General features: G+C 38.0%; 1 protein-coding gene and 1 long non-coding RNA gene across 3 annotated transcripts in view; one reads left to right on the forward strand and one right to left on the reverse strand.

The window, feature by feature from the left end:
- Positions 1-9,150: 9,150 nt before the first annotated feature.
- AMER2 (APC membrane recruitment protein 2) lies at positions 9,151-13,298 on the reverse strand. 2 transcript variants are annotated; one of them, XM_039356356.1, is made up of 3 exons: positions 12,191-13,298; positions 11,174-12,016; positions 9,151-9,889 (listed from the first exon to the last, which is right to left on the reverse strand). In XM_039356356.1, exons 1-3 carry the CDS (start codon positions 13,050-13,052, stop codon positions 9,843-9,845), a joined length of 1,752 nt encoding a protein of 583 aa, XP_039212290.1. In that variant the 5' UTR covers positions 13,053-13,298; the 3' UTR covers positions 9,151-9,842. The 2 variants fall into 2 exon arrangements, with proteins under 2 accessions (XP_039212290.1, XP_039212281.1); XM_039356347.1 differs by having other exon boundaries at positions 11,174-13,298.
- A 75-nt stretch (positions 13,299-13,373) lies between these two features.
- LOC120313917 overlaps positions 13,374-14,290 on the forward strand; it is a 43,140-nt gene continuing 42,223 nt past the window's right edge. The window contains exon 1 of the long non-coding RNA XR_005558293.1: positions 13,374-13,565. This is a non-coding gene — a long non-coding RNA (uncharacterized LOC120313917). The remainder of the gene's footprint in view (positions 13,566-14,290) is intronic.

Raw genomic sequence — 14,290 nt, forward strand, 5'->3', positions numbered from 1 at the left:
GTGCAATAACCAAACTTCATTCATCACTTGGGTAGTCTCTGGAGAAATTAAGGATTTGGTAGAAACCCAGTTTTGTTTTCCAACTTTTATTAAACAAAAGTTTCCAGTGCTGCCTGGTGCCTAGAAAATTAGAAAAAAAGAAGCTGGAGGGAGAGAAAATGGAGGTGGAACACCTAAGAATGTATGAATAAGATTCTAAAGGACATCTTCTCCAGAAAGATACTCAATCCTAGGAACACTATTACTGGGTCCACATATCATTTTCCTCATTGTACAACATGTTTATTCTCCTCTATCAAGATGTTACAACTCCTATCTTCTCCTCAATGTTCCTGTATATTAGTTTATATGTTCACCGCGGTGCTCCGTTTATAGGTTGACGTGTGAAAGGGCTCTATTTTAAGCAATGAAGCATCTCTGTGTATATAATGCACACTTAAGTTCTACATAAATATCTATATCACTAAAATGTAAGTTACATTTACATTTTTAAATGAAACTTTCAAAGAAAGCATAACTGCAGATAGAATCTTCCAGAAACTTCTGTATCCCATTCAAATAGATGCACACTTCCTTCTATTGCTGTTTTACTCTTGCAAGTAAATTGTGCTCACAGTTTTACTTTTAACATGCATATATACATAGATGTCTTGGGACAAATGATAGAACGGACATGACACAAACCGTGATTCTGTAATTATATGCAAGATCAAAGATTGCACTGCACATTTTGTTATTTTTTTCATCAAAGTTTGTACAGGACACATACATATGTACCCAAAATAGCACGTATTGTATTAAATATTCCACATTAAATAAAAACCCTCATTAAAACAAAACTATGTCCAATTTTTAATGGCATCAAACAATTATACAAATAACCATGTGAAGCAACATAGTTTGTACAGCTGGTGTCTTATAGTTTTTATTATTCACATCACATAGCATATTTGATTTCTGAGCAAGGTGAAGTGAAAAAAGAATTTCTGGATTTACTTTTAATGCTACTGTACTGGTAACAAGCTGAACAGAAATAGCACAATAGGGAAAACTGTAGTTAAAAATGAACGTCAGTTGCAATATGCTGAGTGCAATTTACCAAATCAATATTTTATAACAATACAAATCTATCTCAGTCAGCTTGTATCAAGTCTGTTCTGGATTCTTCAAACATAAGTGTTGTATTTTCCTTCATGGTTGTTTAAAGAATTTGGAAAGAAACATCAGAAGCTCTTTTAAAATCCATTTAAATCCATGTTGTTCTCACAGACTAGCAAATTATCGCCTAGCTGTTCTTAGATTCACCTGAAGATACACAAGATTGAACTTGGAAATGGCTCTATCATTTTTATTGTCAATCAACTGAAATTATTGACAGGCATTTTGCATTGCACGTTATAAAAATCTCAGCAGCTGTAGAGGGTTGAAGTAACTCTTTGGACATATACTTACTGATATGCTGGAAGGTCCCAGAAACAATATATGGATCTTCTAGCTCACTGAGACTTACATGATGAATGCTACATCAGTATTCAGATTAACGGTTTCTATTTTATTATGGAAGCTAGAAACCATGGCCCCGATGCAGCAGTCATTGAAGACAAGTACATATACTGAATAATTACAATTTTATTCTTCAGTGCAAGTGCCCACAAACAAAAGGCTAATTCCAGACATGGATTTGCTTTGAATCAGGCAAAATATTTATGATACCAGACACACATTTGCATCCTAAATCTTCCTTTGTATTCCATGGCAACTACCTTCAGAATTCATGACTGCTCAGTCAACATCAATTCATATTAAATATCATAACTTTGGCTAGACTGCAATTGCAAATAGCATCAATATGTAATAAATCAAAAATTAAATAATTACCGAAAATTCTGTACTTACTTTACTTCTGTATGAAAAAAAATAGACTGAACTGTTTTAGATACTTCAATGACTTCTTTAATGAAGCACGGAAAATCATTATCATCATCCTTACAATCCCAAACCAGTTTTATCAACTTGCTAAAACAATTTTTTCTTTAAAAATTTAAATTAAAATAATAAAAGAAAAAAAGCATACATTAATTAACCACAAAATGAGGACAGGCAGATAGCACAGTAGACAGCACATTCAATTCACTGTACTTGAAAGGATTGATCTTTTTTCTACCATCACAAACTAAATTAAGTTTGGTATTAATTGTGTTAACTTTAAATTGCACAGGTCAAACACCAAGTGCTAATCCTGGACTGAACTGCTGGTAGCATATAGAATAAAACAGCAATATATGTAATTTGTATGTAGATGTCATGAGGAAGATCAGCAAAATATGGAAAACAATTAGATTTCCATCTGATAGTAAAATAAACCTTTAAAAAAATGAGGGCGCCTATTCAGGTATTTCATTGATCCAGCTTTTACCGACACATTATATAGACCTTTTTTTTTTTTACTTCAGTTGACTGATATTCAAAACCAAAGCTTTTCATTTTGCATGAAATGCTCTGGAATAAATATTCAGCTGTTGAGAAAGGTAGGAATTATCACAAAGTCTTTTAAATGATTTCTGCACAAAAATAAGGTGGTGACATATATTTTATTATTTCTCAACTATATTGATTCCATGCATAAAATGATTGAAACTTAAGGTGTAGTATCTGTATTAGATGGAAACATACACTTTTCTTTAAAACACTGACTGCATTAATTTTAGTCAGAATGATAGCTCATTGAAGGACAAATTATTTCTCTATACCTTGTACACTTTTAATTGTTGCATGCTGAGAGAAATGAAATAAACAACAACTCTCTATGATGAATGGTAATAATTTTTACAAAGCACACTGACACCTAATACAAAGCAAAATAGATTCTTTGAAATGATATTGTTGATCAGCAAACCCCACATTTATTCTTTTAAATGAGCTATATCATTTGTCAATTAAATTTTGTCTGCTTTGGAGAATGCAGTAACACAGTTCTGACAAGGTAGCAGAATGGAGTGGGCTGCTCATAAAAAATGCGCCAATGAAGATGTTCACAGAAATGTATGACTGATGCTATGTGACATGCTTATAAACAATGCATATGCACCCCGCAGTGTGCTTAGACTGCAGAAGGAAAACAGATATTTGGCAGGAAAAAGGAGAATTTGCCTGGAAAATGCACTTCTGGTTGAGTGAAAGAGGATGGGCATGGAGAAAGTATTGCTGGCAAAATTGAAACTGAATGGAAGATAACTAGGATATCATTATTGCTGGCATTAGGGAAAAATAAATAAGCATAGAATACCACAGCGTAAGCAGAAAGAAAATGCAGAATAGTAATGTAAAGAAGTCATGCTAGAAGTGATCTGATCAGGCTATGAAAAATGAGTAGAATAAAACTACACAAAGAGATATGCAGTATCAAAGCAGAGAGCACAACATCTAGAATACATTCCTAGTAGGAAGCAGGTTTGTGCCTATATATGAATGGAAGTGGAAAATAGATTTGCAATACATAATACAAATCTACTTTAAACAAGTGATACAAGCAATAACACTCACAGCCTATAATTGAGCAACACATCAGATGTGAAGGGATTTTCTATAAATGTACAGAATACATAGCTGCAGGGCCACTGGAATTTTGACAAGCTCTTGCGTAATGTTAGATTTTGTGTGCTTCATACAAATAGGTGATATTAATCAGGTCACTCCAAAATATGGGATATAAAAAAAGTAGTTTGATGCAAACTTTGGGATCATCTTAACTCATGGCTTTAAGAGAACTTAAATAGTATCAATGATGGAAGTGGGTTGCATTTTAATTAAGATTCCCAGATTTGTTTTAATTCTCTAAACTCAATAACAAATATGAATGAATGTTAATATATTATGGAATTCCGTATTTTCCCACCAATCTGCAGCTTTTCATTTTAACTGCTACATAGACATGGTTCCTAATAATATGCAGCCCCTGAGTTCAATATTTAAGAAATAACTTGCATTGTTTTATTTTATTCCTCTCAGTTTAGCTATACTAATTACTGATTCTATATCCATTAAAAAAATAATTATTACTGCTATTTTGCCTAAAGATTCAGCAGAGAATGTCATAGATGTCAAACAAAATCAGGAAATACAGCAAATAAAAGGATTAAAACATTTTAAAAGCACAAGGAAAAGATGTCTGCACATTCTGTTAAGTGCACTATTGCTTATGGGCAAAGAACTCAATTCTGTTGTGCCTGTAGCTTCACATTCATCTCATAGGTGAAATGTATGTTTTCATGTTTTATGTTATAATAAAATCAGATTTGTCACCAAATTCCTGTTAGACAAGGAGTCCCAGCCTTTGGTAATCTCTGGGTTTTTGAAACATGTAATAAATACATCAGACACATGTTGAACATGTCTGAAGTGACCAAATTGGATTTTCTGAAAGACTGGAAGCTCTGGCATCAGAGAAATGATGGGATTGGGCAGGGTGGAGTGGTGGTACCTTCCTCACATCTATTTGAGAATGCAAGTACCAGAACCAAACTTTATATGTCAGAGTTATGGTATCCCACATTTGTGAACTATTACTGTATATTTGTAAAATTTTGGGAATTTCAACTACAATATTTGATTCCCCCCCCCCTACAATTCAAATAGAGATGAACTGCAAAACGGCATACCAGATGAAAGTTAAATCCCCCATGTCCACATTCAGAATCATGATGTCCATAAATAGGTATTTTTTGCGACAAAATTGAAACTCCACACAATTTGCTCTCAACTTTTAGTGTCAAGTTTCATTGCATCCGCCATCTGGTTTCAAATCATATTTTTCCATTGTAACAGAATATATCCCTTAAATATTTTAAAGACCTTATGATTATGATCTTCCACTCAAAATGGGAACAGTGTGAATAAAATTACACATGAACACATCTGAGATGTCTGTTTACAAAAGGAGAAATGTGGAACATACTGTTGCTCTGTTTAGTGTATAAATATATCAATTTCTATTCTTCCATAGCCTTGATAAAGTATGTATTTTCTCTCCTAAAGACAAAAGCAATGTAACTTCCTATTAGTAATAATGCAGTTCCTCATACATCCCATTTTCTTACAAAACTTGGCTTCTGTACTATATTGTGGAATCTAACTTTTATTCATAAGCATTATCCAAAACACAACAAAAATTGTTTTTGAGACCCTGCTGTTTAACAGCATGAAAAGCTTCAGAGTGAGATCAGGTTCAGAATCAGACAGCTCCCTTGTATCTTGGCAATCCCATAAATTTCCAAACTAACTAGTAGTTTTGTTTCACCAGGCAAAACCATGGCAATTTGCTCCGATACAGAAGCATGCTGGAATTACCCTCAGAATCAGATATTTCAAAGACTTCGATGCAATATCATTTAAGTGTTAATAAATAATTCAGCAGAGGGCATGAAAAATTAACCAGAAATGGATTCTCCAAAGGGTAAATTTATAAATAAAAATACTACCATTTTGTGTGCTTTTTTTCATTGCTAAACTAGTCAGGATGTTTACAGGGTAATCAGTTTGCTTCTTCAGTAACACCAATCATGCATTTGCTCTGTAATGGCAGGGCCTGTTTTAAATCTATTCCATGTGCTTTATTCCCATGACTGCAGATGGCTACAATCCACATTCCATTTATCCTAGACTAAAGTCAATTGAATTGCTTTAGAATAAGTGGGTTGTGGATTTCTGCCAATAAGAGCAATGCATGTACACTGAAATGAGAATGAACTCTTTCTGTCAAATGGAGACCACATTTTCAGCACAAATTTTATATCTATGAGAGTAAACTAGGGGTGCACAAGGCAGTTCATGCTACTAAAAGAAAAGAGTACCTCCTTCTGAAAATAGTTTCCTAAAATATGTGATATAAAATATTAGAACTATACTATAGTATGCATTTTCTAAAAACATATAAAATGTACTAGGTGAACAGGAAGTGCAAAGAGATTACAATGCCTGCTCTAATATAGTCTTAAGTACAGGATAACAGCACAAGCATCATCCCAAATAGAAATTTAATAAAGTCTTCTTTAACAAATAAAAATAGTAACAATTATTAAAGGATACAGCATCTTTGGGACCTGAAAAATCAGTTAGCCAATTAAGGCTGCAGAAATACAGGAATCTCTGATTCACCTGCACAACTCTAAAGAATGGCTCCAAGATGATAATCTTTTGTTTCTTTCCTAAATTTCTAAGTTAACTTTGCCCCCCTCAAACATTAATCTATTAAGAGGAGTATATAGAGTACCAACAGAAGTTTGTTTAGCATGCTTTTCAGTGCACTGTCTTAGGTATTGTTTATTTTTCTAAAATACAAATATATATATATTTAAAAATAAAAGAAGCCTGGCAAAAATTAGTCGCATTTGCAAGTTTCAAAATTAAAAATTTGAAAATAATTAACTACTTAATATTATGCCTGGGAATAAGGCCACTGAGCAGCAGGAATTATTTTAGAGTAAATAGGAATAAACTGAATTGCATGAAATGATGGTTTGTCAATAATTAGGGACCACTTTTAAAGACACTGGTTGTAGCAGCATGTGGGTTGAGTGTAATTGCAGATAAGAGTCAAGATTTGATTACTTCTAATTCAAAGGCAGCACAAAAAAAATTAATTTTCATGTCACCAGAATAATATATTTCCCCATGCAATGTTCTGCAATAACTGAAGTTTTCCATTGCTTTTTTCCACACAAGTTTCACATTTTCTTGGTTCGATAAAGTGCCCTCGTCTTCAAATTCTGGCAATAGCTTGGCAAATTCACAAGTCTTATGTAATGACAGATATTTTTTAATTATAGTCTTCTAAGATCTGCAGGCACCTTATTACTATGGAAATAAGTAATAATCTGGCTATAATGTGGAATTCAAATATGGACTGCAAAAATTCAGATGACCACTAAACAGTTATAAGAGGCTGGTTATCTATATCTCCTTGCTATTAACCAGTGCTCTGGATTTGAACCAGTCAAGATCTGAACAGTACTTTATAGGGTCTTTTAAATAAATATTACTTTTAAGGTAACTATTCTTTGTCTTCAAAAGATAGAATCACTTTATGGCTTTTACATAATTTATAAAGATCTGTGTTATTATGGTAAGGAATACAAATACTTCAATTAATCTTTTTCAAGATATGATTGTCATCAACTTATAAATACTGCTAGCAGATAAATGACTTGCTACTGTACTGGGTCATATCAACTGATACAAGAAATGATTCCTTCTTAAATCCCTTATGGATTTTTTTTGCTAGATGCCAGTCATATGTTCACAGCCATATGTTAAGACAACAACCACCTTAATATTTTCCTTATTATCATCATGCATTTCCAACAGAATAAACAGAAAAATAATTACCTCATCTTGACACTTCAAAATGACTATCACTGATAGATTACCACTATGTTTATCAGAACCATGTGGTCCTCAACTTACAACTGTAACTGAGCCCACAATTTCAGTCATAAGTCATGATGTTCTTAAACAGGTCAGCACATGGCTGTGCCCAGTTTTACAACCTTTTTGTCAGCAGTCGTGAATGCCACAACCATTAAGTGATTGTTCGCTATGGAGCAATTTTTGCAGGAAATCAGAAGTAAATGTCAGTTTCAGGCAAAAATGTCATAAATCACAATCACCTGACCATGGGACACTGCAAAAGGCTGTAAAAGTGGGCTGGTTGCTGAGCATCCAAAATGTAGTCACATGACTGTGGAGGGTGATAAACAATAGAGCAGGGGTCCCCAACCCCCAATCCGTGGACCGGGACCAGTCCGCAGATGTCAGCAATACTTTAAACGGTGCACCATTGTTTTGTTCTGTAATTAACTCATCCCACAAATTACAACATTCTCTTTCCATTGCAACTTTCAGCTCCCTGAGCATTTATGTATGCATTATTTTTATAATAAAACAAGGAGCATGTTGATAGACTTGCTTAAACAGCATGCAAAAGGAAAGCATGCCCTTCACTGATATAAAACAGACTAAACATTTCTTATATATTACTACCATTAAAGTTCTGTGTCCTTTACATGTTTCCTTCCAAAATATTACAGTTATAGTACAAATAAAAATGGTTTCATCTGATGTAGTTGCAGAATTCCCAGTGAAAGGGCCTACATTAAAGTGAGCCACTCACTATCTTCACCCTATTTTTAAAGCAAAATCAGATTAAATACCAATCCCTTTCTCATGAAAAGGTGATTAACTGTCAAAATGATCTGAACAGAATTGTATATCCTTGATCTTATCCTTTGGAAAGTAATATACATGCCATTTAGCACTTTGCAGAAATGTGTGCATGTATGGTATGTGTATCCATAGGAATATACATGCATATATACATTAGGTTTGCATAAAGGAGTGCACCTGCAACAACCCACAAATATATTTTGAGACAATACCATATATAAAGTATTCCACCAGATAGTGCCTTCACATTCTATAAGCATGCATTTTACATGGGAGATCTCATTTATTATGACAAAACCTATTGCCAATATTTAAGCATGTTTAGAATGGATATTTCAGGCTTGAATATACAGCTACATAACAAATATAGAAAGGCTTTGATTTTTGCTTCTTTCACAAGATAATGGATGACACGACCCACCTCAAGTTTCTGACACATTATCTACAAACCATTAGAAACAGTTTTTTTTACTTTCTAGAACTTAATGGTTAAGGATCAGAACCTATATATGCAACATTACAATCAAGAAGCATTATTAGCTGAATCCAAAGATCATCCTTGCTTTAATCTCATATTTGTTTTGCTTAATTAGACATATTAGAAATTCCCTTTGAAAATTTCAATGGGAGCTGCTATTTGGGATAATAAGTCCACTTACAGCACAGAACATCCATACTTCAGAGCATGACCCATGAGTAGAAAAAACTGGCTAGGATCTCAAAAACATCCTTAAGTAGTTCCACATGCCTCATGCAGAAAGGAATAGACTGGGTTTGTTCCTCTATTTCTATTCTGCATAGCAAACTATTTATGAAAGTGAGCCCAAAAATGCTTTTTCAACTTTCTTGTTTTTCTCTGAAGATGTTTCACTTCTCATCCAAGAAGCTTCTTCAGCTCTGACTGGATGGTGGGGAATGGAAGTCAGAGCTGAAGAAACTTCTTGAATGAGAAGCGAAACGTCTTCAAAGTAAAACAAGATAGTCCAGTTGCCTTGTGAAAAGCATCTTTGGGACAACTATGACCCGGATAACTGAGAATCTCCACAGACATTTATGAAAGTGAAGTTACTTGAAAAAGTAGCTCGTAGCACCACTTTGACACACTATGGATTCAGTTGTTCACAGTAAGGGGGGGGGGAAAAAAAGGGGAAATCCCAAATGGCCCATTCTCAAGTATCTAAATTCACTTTCTGGAGCTGATCTTTACAAATAAACATACTGAATCTTGTTTCTTGCACTGCTATATATAGAGTACTTCAATATAATTTAATTAATATAAGCAATTAAACAATTGTTACTACATTCCAAACTTGTATTTTTAGCTTTCCTTTATTAGTATACAGCCTCTATGCTTTTGATGTGTATTTTGTATACCTAGCTTTATTTACTGTAAAAGCTAAAAAGGTTAAACAAATGCTTAATGAATAAAATGTTAGTCATGTGTAATTTGTTATTTTTAGTTAATACTCTATGTCATAGTTTTAAAAGCAAATTTTAATTATAAATGCATCAATTTCCAAATGGATTGACATACCACCCTATTGTTCCTATCTGTTTTGAAAATACGTCTTTAGGCACATGATACCTTACTGAAAAGATGTCAACACTGTGTAGTAGCTACTTCAGTAGTACTCATATATTCTGTGGTCCTCAACATGTCTATTGTTGCCTGAGATTAAAAGGAAAAAAAAAAGAACATTTGATGGACTAAGAGTTTGCCAGTTGTTTTATTTAATAACTATTTAGGGAAGCAACTATTTTAAATATACCCCAAATTAAATATGTCATCTTTGAAAATATTAACAAGTTGGCAGTGACAGCCTTAATAAGCTAAACATATTCTATCTTAGAAATTCCTAGGAATTAGCTTTGTAAAAAGAAAACACACTGGAATTTTGGCTCTGATGCATGCATCATGTTGCAGGATCATCACAATAGAGTTTTTATTCTGGGGTGCTACAGCCTATATAAAATTTTGTTCTAGTTTACAGTATTATAGGAAGGCTCACACATTTAGAACCATAAAACTACAGAGCTATAAAAACTAATTTTGCTTCAATTCTAGTAAATACAGAAAGACATTTTAATTATTAAAAATTGTATCACTAGGAGTAACATATGCACCTATTTATACACGAAGTACAATTTATTGTATAAATGTTGTATTTGCCTCTATCTTGACATATAGGGAAGTTCCCGGAACCTGATTATTTTACGCATTGGAAAAATATTGATGTAAACATCTGAAAGTTCACTAGATGTCTTCAACATCCATTTATATTAGTTCAGATCCAAAGCAGACAGAAAAGCAAGCAAAAATATATCTTCCCATTATAGAAACCCACCTAACTTGTTAATCAGCTACCTTTAATTAACTAAATCTGCTAACAGTAGACAGCGCTCTCTATATCTCAAATTAAATATCTGAACTTTTACTGTTACTACTATTTAATTATTTTTGACGCTTTCTCACAGCATTGGAGCAAGCATTTTCAATATGAGCCAAAAACATTTTTTAAAAAGCTTGTATATACTGAATAATTTCATTTGGTCCTCTTTCTCCCACAGCTCTTGTCTTCTTAATACAAGTTTGCATTATTAATTCTATCTGGAAAAGTGGCCTCCTAAGTATTTTAGTGAATTGGGAAAAACAGGTACAAGTGTTAAAAAAGTGCTCAAAAAGAAATTTATATATATATGTGTGTGTGCGCGTGTGTATACACACACACACATACACACATACATACACACACACACACAAACATACATTGTATTTGAAGATGGAATTGAGAAGCATTTGTCCCTTGCATTCATCATTCATAAAAAGTGGAAGTGTCTTCCTTTAGATGAGGTCAAGGCCAAACTGCTTATCACAAGGTTCCTGAAAAGACTGGGATGCCCATTATTATTTCCTTTTATTTTTTGGCACTTTCATGATATGCGGCTGTTTTACCTGTTGTCCCTGCTAAGCTTCTGTAACTGGCTCGGTGTACAAGCACTTTTGAAACAGGGATTTTTGTTCTAGGAATCTCACTTTTGGTAGCCTGGTGGTGTACAATGTGATGGCTATTACTGGAATCCTGGCCATGGCTACCATGTGGTGATGTAAAATGCTTGATACTGATGGGTATCTTTGAATCCTTGAGTGAAGTTGTATGGGTTTTGACTGGACAAGTAGTTGTTATTGGAGATAATGGCTTGCAACAAGTCACCGTGGTGATATTTTCTGCAGAAGTCACAGTTGCTGTGTTTTCATCTGGATCAGTATACAGATCATAGAGAGCATCCCCACTGCAGCTGTCCCTGGGAATGACCTCTTTCTGAATACTATTAGTATTGTCTTCTTCAGGTCCAGGTGTAGTAGAATCCCAATAGCCCTCATCACTGCTGGGGATGGCTTCCTGCTGCTCTTTTTCTCTATTTTTCTGGTCTTCTTTCTGGTGGTGAACTGGAATCTGGCTAAGACCAATCTGTTTTCCATTTGCTGACCCATCCTGAACTCTCCTGACAATCTTATCACCTTTGGAGGTCTCAGGGGATTCCATCCTTCCTGCTGTCCCCTGTGGTTTCTCTTCAGTGTGTGACAATAAATCCCAGAACTCCTGAGTACAAGTGTCTCCCACCTGTTCAGGGCTGGCCATCTCCTCTCCTCCTCCCTGGTAAGTCACCACGCTGGCAGGCTTCTTGGAGGGCCCAGCTTTGCCAATTCTAGGGGCACTCCTCTCATTTCCACCTCCACCACTGCCACCGCCGCTGCCCACGTCATCTTCCTGGTCAGCAATAATGTCCCCACAGCCTGTAAGAGAGTCAAAGCTTTTCAGTGAAGTCACGTCAGCAAACATCAAACAAATACGGTCAATAGATGGCTCAGAGGGTGGATCAAGAGAGGAAGGGTCAGGGGCTGCTGCTGCCTCTTGGCTGCGTTCATACTTGGGTTCAACAGGGGGGAAAGACTTGATGGGGAGGTCACCTGTTTTAGCCGAGTCCTCGATCTCTTGGCCATCACTACTGGTTGATTCAGGATGGACCTCTTTCTCCTGGGACAAAATCCTGGGAAGCTCCTCTCCTCCGGAGCCACATGGTGCCGGCTGCGGTGCCAGGTCTGTGGTGAGCATGACTTCAGTGGCAAGGGGACTCATTGGCTGTTCTCCATCCTTAGTGACCAGGGGTGTCCGGATGGGGTCAGTAGACGCTCCTGGTGGTACCTCCTCTTTGATGCACTCCAGGCTGGCCGTGAGGGAGCCTGTATTGAGGATGCTGGGACTGGCCTGGCCCTCGGAGCCCTCACCAGCGTCGTCGTCCTTCACCCCGCCGCCCGGCTTCTCCCGGCGGGGCCACCGCATGCTGCTGAAGAGCCCTTTAAGGCCCCCGCGCACTTTGGGTCTCTCACCTTTGCCGCCTTCGTCGGAGCGGCCGTTTTTGCGCAACAGCGAGAAGAAGCTGTGCGACTTGCCCACCGCCGCCGCCGCCGCCGAGGACGAGCAGGAAGAGGCGGCTTCCTTGGCGGCCACAGCGGCGGCCCCGCTACCCGCCACACGATCGCTCCTGCCAGTCTCTGGCCCCTCGTTCCTGCCGCTCTCCACCTCCAGCACCTCGGCCAGGCCATCGTGGGTCTTGCTCCTCACCATGCCCGTTCCCTGCCCGCCGCCGCCGCCGCCGCCTTCTCCGCTTTTGCTTTTGCCGCCGCTCCTTACACCGAAGATGCTTGGCATGGCGCCCCCGGATTTCCTTCGCTTAAACAATTTGAAGGCGGTTTTGTTCAGCTTGCCCGAGGGCGGCGGCGGCTGCTCGCCCAGCGCGGTGGGTTCGCCACCATCGCAGTGCGCGTCCATGGCGGCCGCGGCGGCGCTGCCTTCCCCTCCTGCAGCCCCCACGGACGCCTGCGCTTGATTTCCGCCGCTCGCTCGCTCGGCTGGCTCTCACTGACAGCCTCGACGCCGCCGCTCCTGCTCTGCCTGCCGCCCGTCACCATGGCAACCCAGGCAGGGCTGAGCAGCTTGCCTCCGCGTCGGGCCTGGGCCCGCGCCAGGCTCCGCCGTCCATGGCGGCCAACCTGAGCCACAGCAGCCCCCGTCCGAGCCACGAGAGGGGCGGGGGGGGAGGGAAGGGGGCGGCTCCTTTCTTCTCCGTCGCCCGAATGAGGAGGGGGAAGGCTGGTTTAACCTAATCCACTTGCGGCGGCTGGGACTGCGGCTGCTCATTCGCTCAGCCTCAGGGTCTGCGTGGCTAGGGGCGGGTGATTTGGAGTATATGAAGCTCTTGCTTACACTCTACCGAACCGGGAAAGATGGCCCCGGCTTCTCAGGCCCCTAGGAGCTCCTCTCTCCAGGACTTGATCGCCGAGGGTACGGTTTTCTACCGGCGGGGGTGATGGTGGGAAACGGACATAAACGAATCCCCTTCAATCTCTGCTTCGAAAGTCCCCCTAAGGGCAGCGACATTTGGAAAGAAGCTGAATCTCTTGTTCCCTATTCTAACCTTGAAGCTTGAATATCCATTCAAACCAAACAAAGCAGAGGTTGCAAGAGCCAGTTTGGTCTAGACATTAAGGCACCAAGCTACAAATCAGGAGGTAGTGAGTTCTAGTTCTGATTTAGGAATGAAAGCCAGTTAAGTTAATTAAGTTAATTCTCTCTCAGCCCAACTCACTTCATAAGGTGGTTGTTCTGAGGAAAATAGGAGGATTAGATATGTTTGCCACCTTAAACTATTTATAAAAGGAATAAAGGTGGGATAAAAAAAGAATGCACATGTTTTAAACTCACCATGGAATAAGCTGGATGGCAATAAACTTGGATAGAGTATGATGCTGTTCTTTGAAAGAAAAACATTTTACAGGTAATCCTCCATTTATGACCACAACTAAGACTAGAATTTCCTTTGCTAAGCAAGTAGTCATTGTGAGTCACACTGGATTTTATGACCTTTTTGCCACAATTGTTATGTAAATCACGGCAGATATTAAGTGAATTACATAGTCATTAAATGAATCCGGCTTCCCCCATTAACTTTGCTTTCTGGAAGCTGGCTGGGAAAGTTGCAAAATGGCAATGAGTCTGGGACGCTGCAA

This window comes from Crotalus tigris, unplaced genomic scaffold (assembly GCF_016545835.1).
Source record: "Crotalus tigris isolate CLP2741 ecotype Arizona unplaced genomic scaffold, ASM1654583v1 scf7180000017573.2180621, whole genome shotgun sequence".
In the NCBI taxonomy this organism is placed as follows: domain Eukaryota; kingdom Metazoa; phylum Chordata; class Lepidosauria; order Squamata; family Viperidae; genus Crotalus; species Crotalus tigris.

Bases quoted from the DNA above. Each gene is read 5' to 3' on its own strand.
- AMER2 (XM_039356347.1), bottom strand. From the start codon at position 13,052: ATGGACGCGCACTGCGATGGTGGCGAACCCACCGCGCTGGGCGAGCAG. The intron at 9,890-11,173 runs GTAAAACAGCCG...TTTTAATCTCAG, and splicing joins AAGCTTAGCAGGGACAACAG to GCAACAATAGACATGTTGAG.